Below are 11,070 nucleotides of genomic sequence, written 5' to 3'. Positions count from 1 at the left end.
TTTATTCAAAGAACTCTCCTCTCTTCTCTCCATTCAGGGGAGGGAAAACAATACAAAAAAAACTATCAGGGTCAACATGGCTACCACAAGAGTACCGCCCTTTTTTTTCAAAGTCAAAGCACACAATATAAAACTCTCTTGCAGGTGGCAATAAAACCCGGTGCTGAGCTTCCAGGACCGGTTTCACCTGATCAGATCTGTTCCTTTTATTGCCTGGAACAGATCCATCAGGTGGGTTTCTGAATTTTATGCATTATTGCAGAAATATCGCCCGCCAGTGGTTCGGGGGGCAGGCTGTTATAAAACCTATTGCTGAGCTTCCAGGACTGGTTTCATCTGATGAGATCTGTTCCTTTTATTGCCTGGAACAGATCCATCAGGTGGGTTTCTGAATTTTATTCATTTTTGCAGAAATATCGCCTGCCAGAGGTTTCTGGCTAAATCCAGGTGGGAGAGTGGGTGCTGCACGCATGACCGCGGTTCCACCTCACTGGATCTCTTCCCTCCTCTCTTCATCTTCCTTCGCGCCCGGATCCGACGCTCAGAGCCGGCGCTAGAGGCTCCGGAGTAAACTGAGTACTATATCGCTCACCAAACCACCTTTTGCGGCTGGTCGTTGGTTAATAGCTCCGCGGGGGAACATCCCAGGAACTTGCAACCACCTCCGGTTTGTAGAGGAGGACCGTAGCTTTCCAAAGTCATCACACTTTCCGGATCTGATGCTCAGTGCCCGCAGGAGAAGCAAACGAAGGTTGATTTGCTACTGAAATTGAGCAAAAAAAATGCACTAAGTGGTGAGGGATTTGGCGGTTTTTTCTTCTAGCTCCACAGGGGAAGCAAAGGAAGGTTGAAATTTCCACCCGAAAAATGCACTTAATCGTACGTAATTTGCTTATAGCTCCGCGGGGGAACGTCATAGAGACTCCATACAAGTATCAGCTTGTAGGATAGAAACAGAGCTTTAAAACCCGATGAGCCACTCCGGGATCCTATGCTCCTAGCCCGGGGAGGGGGGCTAAAACCTCCCCCGGTGGAAGTCCGGCGGTGTGTAATTTTGGAGGTTTTTCGCTTATATCTCTGCGGGGGGACATTGCAGGGACTCCAATCAACTTTTTACTTGTAGAAACACTTCTTTAAAAATTAGATATTATTCAATATCAAGCCTTGAGGTTGTGTACAGGAGCTATCAGAACAACTCCAATTTCAGCTTTGTTAGTTGAAATCGGGGAAATACCACTTTACCTTAGAAGATTACAGTTAAGATTATCTTACTGGAGTTTTTTAATGGGTCATTATGAAAACCATCCTGGTCAAGAAATTTTAAAACCTAGTTGGGAAAAGAGGAAAAAGACTTTAAAGTGTATCTTACCCTCCCTGTGAAAAGGTAACTCCGCCCCAAGGCAAAATTTGAAAAATGCATCAAAGTGGGTAGGGGAGGGGGGAGGTTAGAGAGCGGAGGTGTGGCCAGGACGAGAGAACGTGACAGGCAGCTAGCATTAGCATAATTGATGCTACATGGAGAGTGACCACAGTATCACAGATAGTTACATCTCTGAACGTCTGAGGTGGAGGATTTTCACCTCACACCAGTCTCAGACAGAGGAGGAGGAGTGCTCCGACAGCCTGACATAAACAAATAAAAGCATACAGCTGATCACATGATCGCTGGTTTAAATCAGGAATAAAAGTGTTGTGTCTTGTTTGACTGAGGTTCGGTCCGGTTCGCATACAGTTCAACCTCTTTGGATGTTTACCTGTATAAAGAGGCCTAAAAATCCATAAATTTCGCAAAAAAAAAAAAAATCCTTACAACTCGCACCCACGGGGGGGGGGGGGGGTGTCAGCTGCGGACATGAAAGCGCCTGTTGATTATATAAGTTGCGTCCTGATCCCCACTCCAAACCAGTAGGTGGCGGTAATGCACACCATTAAGTTGATTGCCAACCGCCATTAAAACAAAAAGAAGAAGAAGATCTTTGCTGAAGCATCCTACTCTTGGGTAAAGATCTCAGCCATTTGCTTACACTATTTTACCAGAGTCTGTCTAAATCGAGTTTCTTGTACTTACCTGTCTCCAGAATTCCTGAGCGCCCTCTGATCCACCTGTTTTCCAAGCCTGCCTGAAAACCTGAAGAGCCTATCACCTGATCCTTCACATGCGCTGCCTCCACTGAACCAAGAACCAAATATTCACCTGAGAACTACTCACCTGTGGATAAACTCACCTTTAAATACTCACCTGTTGACCTGGAACCATCTCCTCCACGCTGAGTTTCCTATACTATCTGTAAGAAAGAGAACATCACTCCTTTAAACAATGGATGGATGGATGAGGTTCAATTAACATTAACAACCCAGTAGTTTCAAATATACTTTTTAACACTAAAGTATGATTTAAATATGAAGTAAGGCAATAATATGTACAATATTTGAAATTTGGCATATATCAATAGTTTAGAGGGTTGGCATCATTTTGCTTCTAGAATTAAAAAAGATGACATTGTACATCTTATGTTTTTTAATTAGTAGTGTCTGAAGATATTTTTGGTGCACTTTGATGCCAGTTTAGGAAATACTGACAGAACAGTTGGGGAAAGTGCATGAACAGATTTTCAAAAAAAGCTCAAACTTTGACACTTTTATGGCACTTTTTGTGGATGGCTTTATAAGTTTGTTACCTGGATTTAAGTAAGCAATCAGTTTTTAACATTTTGGTACCAAAAAACAGATCTGAAGCAAAAGATCTGGCAATTATGGTCAGATATTAGCATTGATCTTGAATTCTGACTCCGTGTCCTGGAGAAATTTTGTAATAAATGGTTTTTTTTATATCTGGAAGGGATGTGCTTTAATGGGGTACCAATAAAATTGCTGGTACTTTTTATGCAGATGGTCTATCTCTTGGACTTAGTGAAAGTTCCTGAAGTGTCAATACTTTGTGTGGCCACCATTATTTACCAGAACTGCCTTAACTCTCCTGGGCATGGAGTTCACCAGAGCTTCACAGGTTGTCACTGGAATGATTTTCCACTGTTCCATGACGACATTATGGAACTGGCGGATATTCGAGACTTTGCGCTCCTCTACCTTCTGTTTGAGGATGCCCCGAACATGTTCTATTGGGTTTAGGTCTGGAGACATGCTTTGCCAGTCCATCACCTTTACCCTCATCCTCTTCAGTAAAGCAGTGGTCGTTTTAGAGGTGTTTGGGGGTCATTATCATGCTAGAACACTACTCTGAGACCCAGTTTCCGGAGGGAGGAGATCATGTTCTTCTTCAGTAATTCACAGTATATATTGGAGTTCATGTGTCCCTCAATGAAATGTAACTTCCCAACACCTGCTGCACTCATGCAGCCCTGGACCATGGCATTCCCACCTCCATGCTTGACTGTAGGTATCACACACTTATCTTTGTACTCCTCCCCTCATTGCTGCCACACATGTTTGAGATTATCTGAACCAAACAAATTAATCTCAGTCTCATCAGACCATAGGACATGGTCCCAGTAATCCATGTCATTTGTTGACATAGGTCTTCAGCAAACTGATTGCAGGTTTTCTTGTGTACAGACTTCAGAAGAGGCTTCTTTCTGGGGAGAAAGCCATGCAGATCAATTTGATGTAGCATGCTGTGTATGGTCTGAGCACTGACAGGCTGATCCCCCCCACCTCTTCAGTCTCTGCAGCAATGCTGACAGCTCTCCTGCCTGCGCCTATCTTTCAAAGACAGCATTTGGATGTGACGCTGASCACATGTACTCAGCTTCTTTGGATGACCAATGCAACGTCTGTTCTGAGTGGACCCTGCTCTGGTTGGGTTCTAGCAGACATGTTGATGGTTTGGATGAAGCTATTATTTTAGATAATTCAGACAGCTCAACAGGACAAAAACTGTCCAGACATAAATCAGGTTCTAGTGGCACTAAAGTTGCCTCATCTGACAGAGAATCAGAGACAGTAGCAAGCGGTTTGTTGTGAATTTTATCTCTAATTAAAATTATTTTATCTATAAAGAATCGCATGAAGTCATCACTACTTAGAGTTATAGGGATACAGGCTCAACAGAGATAGGACTTTTTGTTAGTCTGGCTAGAGTACTAAACAGAAACCTGGGATTGTTTTTATTCTCCTCTATTAAAGATGAATAAACAAACAAAAAAAAACCCTCTGGATTAATCCAAGTGATCACTATGAATAGACAAAGTCAAATAAATTACATATTTTATTAAATCATAGTTTGTTTTGTAAGTTCAGGCAAAAAAACAGAAACTTAATACAACAGAGAGTACATCAGCATTACAACGTTTGTTTAAAAAAAGTCAGACCAGCACAAGGGATGTTAGCAGAACACACTGGATTACATTCTTCTGACAACAAATATTATTCAAGTGTTTTCTGTCTGACAGAAGTCCTGAAGTCAAACATCTTCAAAACATGTTCATGCATTTATTTACACAACCTGGAAGTGAGAGCACACACACGCACACACAGAGTCTGGTTTTTATATACCCGTGGGGACTGTGGATTGACTTCCATTCAATTTTTGGAAATTTTATATCCTAACCCTGAACATTTACCCTAAAATTAACCTCACAGGTACACCTACCTGACCCTAAAACTAACCTAAACTCAATTCACACCTTGGTCCTAAACCTAACCCACCACCCGTAATTAGCATTTGTACCCACAGGGTCCAGGCATTGGCCCCCACGTGGTTGCTTTTTTGGGAAAATGGTTCCCACGATGTAGCAAAAAACATGTCCACACACGCACACCCACAAAAACAGAGACACAAACTTGCAGCAGGACAGTCATGCAGCATTAAGCCTGAGAACACTTTAACATGAAGAAACAGACACTAAAGGACACAAAGTGCACAGACACAGCTGTAATCAGAGCAGGTTACAGTCCTGCATGCTGGCTGATGAGTGAAGATGATATAATCATCATCATCATCACCACCACCACCACCAGGCGGCCTGGCCCTCCCTTCATCTTAAGGCAGTCAGGACGAAGCGATTAAGTTTATTTGATCAACAGGTGTTTACTGTGTTCAAAGGGGAACTTGCAGCGCTGGGTGAAGATATCAAAATAAACAAAAAATAACAAAAAACAAACAAACAAACAAAAAAAAAAACCAAACGAACCCAACAACCTAAAGCAACCAGAGTCATTTCTAATAGTGATCATTTCATTAGCAATTAAAGCAAATCTACCTCCTATGAGATGTTGTCCATCTGGATGGTTTTAAACTGTGCAGTAACACCACAGAGTCAGCAGAAGTCTGAATTATCTCAAGCTTTTCAGGAAAATAAAAAAGATGGCAAATTTGTTCATGTCATAGAAATTTGGGAAAAGGGAAAGACTGATATTTATCATCTACAGAAAGTCCAGCCTCTTTCATTTAGACGTAATAATTTGACTGGGTGTTTTCCACGTTTCAAAAGTATTCAAATCTAATATCAGCTGTACAAAAACACACAACAGACTCCAATATTCATTAAAGAAGAAAGAAACAATGGGAAATGTGTCCAATGTATTGATTAAGTGACCCTCCTCCATGTGAGCAGATCTTCAAAAGCAGGAGTTTTATAGAGAAAGATTTTTCACAAGTTAAACCATTTAGGTCAGCTGACAGTTATACCAGGAGTGGATGTGTCAGGAGTTCACCCTAAGGTCAGACTGTGCAGTGCCAGGGAAGTTACAAAAAACCCAGACTACAAGGAGCTCCTGCCCGGACTCTACAGGCATTATTATCAGCTTAAATGTTAAAGGTCATGATAGGACAATGAATGGGGAGCACCTTCACACACTTCCTGTTGTTCGTAAAAACACAACATGGTGGAAACTGTTGTGTGTTTTTGCACACTAAATATTTTAAAATCTGGACATCAGAACATTTTATCATGTCAGATACCTAAAAGCCTGGAATTTCAGCAGGTTGGCTTTCATTCAGCGATGGCACTGTATCAAAACAAATATTTTTCATACTCTCCACGCCTGGAGGAACTGGAACTGATTACGTCAGAGTGGTGTGATGTGACCACACAACGACTCACTTCTTCTTTCACCCATTGTCCTCAAAGAACTGACAACATGAGCTCAGATTATTTAATCTGTCCTGCTGCTCCAACTTTCCTTCGGGTACACACAGAGGCTCACGTCTCCATTCTCGATGCACAAATAAATATAGAAATACATAAATATACTTTTTTTACAACTCTTCATCAGAGCTCAGGTAAGACTTTAAACAGAAACAAAATATGAAATCACTAAGAATAATAAGGTAGCATAATGTGGATAGAACTGGTCAGCTGGAATCTTTGAGTTACACTATAATCAATAAAAACATGACAGCAAAATGAAAATAACTTCACCAAAAGCATCACACGTCTCTGCCGGGGATTCTCCTGCACTCACTGAACAATGTCTCTGGGACCACTGCTGTGTTCTGACGGTGGATAAATGTGTGCATTCAGCTGCTGTTAGTGCTTATTGTGGTCATATTAGTGTAACCGTGAGCAATCCAGTGAAAGAAAAGAAAAATCCTTGTGGCTTCAGTTGGAATCAATCACACATGCATGTTTTCTAACTGAGCAGCTCGAGGTATGTCACAGGAACTTTTCCTTTCTGGTTTCCTCTCTCTCCAATCAGCCAGTCAGAGTCCATCCCCAGCACGGTGTAAACTGTGATCAGCTGGAAAACAGAAGACAGGTGCGTTAGATGTTCAATTAACGTAGAACAAAACTTAAACAAGTTCTACCCTGCAGTTAGCAATATCAGCTATTATATCAAACACAAAGCACGCTGAAAGAGACAGAAACCTTCATCCCAGCTAGGGTAATGCTAGCCACACAAGGACCTGTTTTTATTATCAGGCTTAGAAAACTACTCTTTCTCAAAACCAATGAAACATGAATGAAACCATGGCTGATAATAAACCACTCTGCTGTGACATTGTTTATTTAGTTTGTTGTTGTTTTCTCCACAGAACAATGTCCGTGCTCCTGCACACATGTGTGTGTGCGGAGCATAGATCAGGTGTGTGCAGATGGTGCTGAGGCTGGTGAAAGTCATCATGTGTGTTTTTGTACAACTAAATATATTATCTGGATTGGACCCATCACATATGAGATACACCCAGGTGGAGCAGGACGCAGCTATGAAGGCAGCAGAGGGTATGGGTGTCTTGCTCAAAGACACTACAACATGTGGGCAGCTTGACTGATTTGATAAATTGAGTAGAGTAGTACTCCTTTTAAAGACAACAGAGGCCCAGCAGAAAGCAGCCTGATGGTTCACAGTAGGGTGATGGTTAGAAAAAAAAACAGGTGTTGTCATTCCATTACTGTTTGACGTTTCTGATGTTGAACTTCGGTCTCAGTGCAAGACTTCATTCCTTTCTACATCAGCTCTGACAGATGATCCACTCTGATCTCACGTGCAACTCTGCAGCTCACAATCTTTTTGTCATTTAAGGTAAAACAATGATGAGCCGGCAGCTGATACAGACTCTGTTTCACATTTAAATTCCTCAAACAGGTGGTTTCACCGATCATCCTCTTTCAGAAGACGATTTTGGTCATTTCTCCTCCTCCCCATCAGTTTCTCTAGTGGTTCTACAGCCGTGTTCTGTGCTCCTGGACCAGTGCAGCAGATCAGACACAACCTTGATGGTAAATGACAGTTTATACAGGATGATGTGGTAAAGGAACATGTCTGAGTGGTTATTGCAGGGTCTCTGCAGGGTCTTTAGGGTTTTACTGAGTGTGCATGTGGCATGAGTGTAAAAATATGCATTACTTGAAGAAATTCCAGGCCTTTAACTTTCATCTATTTTTGCATAATTAGCATCCAGTTTATTTCATAGAGATAAAAAAACAATGTTTTGACTGATTTTATTTCTGCACCCTATGTTTACATAGGCACTCACCCCTGCATGCTAACACACAACCACACATCTGAGAGCCTTATTCCTGCACACTGGGATCATGTAAAGAGGTGCATAATGAAGCAGCCAAACTGTAAGCAGACTTTAATCTGCAGCATTGAGATCCACAGGAGCCACGACATTTGGGTCTGATGAAACGTACATCAAAACATCCAAAACTCTCCCATCAGCTCCATTTTTAAATCACAGATTAAAACTCTTCTTTTCAAACAGGCATATTCAGTGAAAGTTCCATCTCTCATCACCTCTATTTAACATTATGCTATGTATGAATTTTCTATTGTTTTTTTATTTGTTGTTTTATTCCTTTTTGGGTTTTACTGCAATATATACTGTATTTTAATTGTATTTTGTTCTTGAGTGACCTGAAAGTTCCCTTCAAATAAAATGTATTATTATTATTAATACAAATATTTAACCATCTCCATAACTTTTCGGAGCAAACACATGAAAACGTAAATTGTTGTGTATGCTCTAATTTCATATTTGAAAGATTATAGCACAGTCAGTCCTTTGCACAGCACAAAATATTTTAAAATTGCAATTTTTATTTGAAAGACTGACAGACGTCTACTTTAAAATTACTGATTTCAAAGAGATTATGCTTACAGGATTTCATGTAGTAATTTAAAGGGACGATTAGTTGCAACATTTGACTTTATTTGATAAAAACATATTTTAACTGTAAAATAAAGACTGTAAAAATACTGTAGGATGTTTAGTTTTTATAATTTTTAAACTAAAAATTTAAAAATCTATTTTAACAAAGACGGAGCCATTTTATTTACACGCAAAGCATTCTGGGTAAATGATGACGTGGATAGGTCCTCGGTGTGAGGCTGCTAGCGAGCTATGTCCACCCTCAAGGTTAATCTTGGACAATATCTGATGATCGACTCTTTTAAATGAAACCAGAGAGYGTTGACAGAGAGGAGAAGGTAGAAATGACTCAGCCTGTAACTGAAAATATGGATGGAGGACAACAGAGCTGCTTCATGGAAGAAGAACCTCAGTTTAGCTTGTTAGTTTGTCAAGCTATAGTGCCAAGCTAATACATATAAGGCAACATAGCGTTGGCGCCAACGCTAACTAAGCTGAGGTTCTTCTTCCATAAAGCAGCTCTGTTGTCCTCCATCCATATTTTTAGTTACAGACTGAGTCATTTCTACCTTCTCCTCTCTGTCAACGCTCTCTTGTTTCATTTAAAAGAGTCGATCATCAGATATTGTCCAAGATTAACCTTCGGGGTGGATATAGCTCGCTAGCAGCCTCGCACTGAGGACCTATTCACGTCATCATTTACCCAGAATGCTTTGTGTGTAAATAAAATGGCTCTGTCTGTGTTCAGGGTTCGTACACTTTCCCCACAGTAAAATTCAAGCACTTTTCAATGATTTTCAAGGTAAATTTTCAAACTTTTCCAGCACCAAATTTCAGCGCAGTCTTCATCACTTAGTCTTACTCCATTGAGTTTTACAACCATGACACACAGCATTCCCTGCCTGAAGAGTACCTATCAACAAGCTAAAATACTCTGCAACTGAATAAAATTCTGCAAGTTATAGTATTAATATGAAATCAACATACTGGCAGAAAAAGCCTTAAACACATCAGAGGCACAGCACAGATTGTGGAATACTGGCAAGCCACAGTGACCTTTAGCATAAACCATTAGCTAACCAACCTTACAAATGTTTTCAATAAAAATGTTTTGTTTTTGCCCATTTTAAAATGCAGTAGATAACAAAACCCTAGCTCCATACTTCCTTCAAATATTCAGTTTGCAGTTTACCTGTAAAGTTTTAAGCTAGCTTAAATTTAAGATTTCCTCATTCTACTTTAGCATCATGGCTTGAAAGTTCAGACTGTCCCTTCACAAACAGCTGCTTGCAGATCTCACAGGAAACTACTTAAAAATTTGGTCCTTGTTTCAACCAGGTTTATTATCCAGTGTTTTTGAGGCAGCAGTCATTAAAATGACAAACTATGCTGTTTTCTCCCGCTCTGTGCCAGAGAACATCACTGATCCATCAGGTGATCTCTACAGCTCACATGCAGGTATTACAAAAAGGAGCAAACCCACTCTGAGCAGCAGCGAGGCTCTCTGACTTCATTAAAGGAAAAAGGATAGCTCACTAAATTTTTGCCTTTTAACAAGAAATCTAAATGAGTTTTTTAATCTGAGTGCTCTTTACAAGGCTGATAGTGGAAAAAATCCTGAGGCTGATCTTATATTTTACCCTCGCCTCCAGACACACCTTACAGCTTCTGTCTGCATATACACTGAGAATACCAACATATTAACAGAAACAATATTAAAGGCAGATTTCTATTAATCAAGTACATTAAAAAACCACTGTTTTAAGTTATTTTGTGCTGAGAAAAGGATTATCTGTATGTAAATATTACACTTTTGAATTTAACAACACAATAATGTAAGATTGCTAACTAACAAACGAGCTCACATCACAGCTGTTTTAGCTTCTCTTCACTGGCTCCCAGTTCATTTTAAAATTTTGTTTTTAACTTTTAGAGCTTMCATGAAGAAGCTCCCTCTTATATCTCAGATTTGATCCAGCTTCAGTCACCATCTGACAGCTTGAGGTCATCGGGTCAGAGGTTGTTGGTGGTACTCTGCACACATTTTAAATCTGGTGGGGATCGGTCTTTCCAAGCAGCTGCACCCCGACTGGAATGCATCACCTCAATCCATACAGCTTTGATTCTAATGATGCTTTAAAAAATCTTAAGACTTTCTGTTACAAACAAGCTTTTAGCTAGCTGTCAGAAGTTTTTATTTATATTTTTTGTACTCTACCCTGTTTTTACTTGTACTATTGAATGAATGTGATGCTTTTAAAATTTGATCTTRCTTTTATCGTGAAACACTTCGTGATTTTATATCTATGAAAGGTGCTATATAAATAAACTCTGCTTATAACAAAATYGCCCTTACAGCGTCTACCTTTGTCATTGAGCATCAACGTACACATTATGAAGCTTATGATTAAAAATACTTGAACATTAAAAACTACATCATAGATAATACAGAAGAACTAGGCAGACAAAATCAACAGTATGTGCGAAAACTGTAATTTATGTTTCATTTTGATTAT

The 11,070-nt window shown here is 40.0% G+C and overlaps 1 protein-coding gene across 2 annotated transcripts in view; it reads right to left on the bottom strand.

Moving 5' to 3' along the window:
* Positions 1–4,207: 4,207 nt before the first annotated feature.
* Positions 4,208–11,070, bottom strand: part of sh3glb2a (SH3-domain GRB2-like endophilin B2a) — a 40,420-nt gene continuing 33,557 nt past the window's right edge. For both annotated transcript variants that reach the window (XM_014028514.1, XM_014028515.1), the window contains one exon: positions 4,208–6,699. In XM_014028514.1, the coding sequence (XP_013883968.1) occupies positions 6,592–6,699 (108 nt within the window). In that variant the 3' untranslated portion in view covers positions 4,208–6,591. The remainder of the gene's footprint in view (positions 6,700–11,070) is intronic.

This window comes from Austrofundulus limnaeus, unplaced genomic scaffold (assembly GCF_001266775.1).
Source record: "Austrofundulus limnaeus strain Quisiro unplaced genomic scaffold, Austrofundulus_limnaeus-1.0 Scaffold774, whole genome shotgun sequence".
NCBI classification, from domain to species: Eukaryota; Metazoa; Chordata; class Actinopteri; order Cyprinodontiformes; family Rivulidae; genus Austrofundulus; species Austrofundulus limnaeus.
The sequence above is the reverse complement of the archived record's forward strand: the minus strand, read 5'-3'. Positions and strand labels throughout refer to the sequence as shown.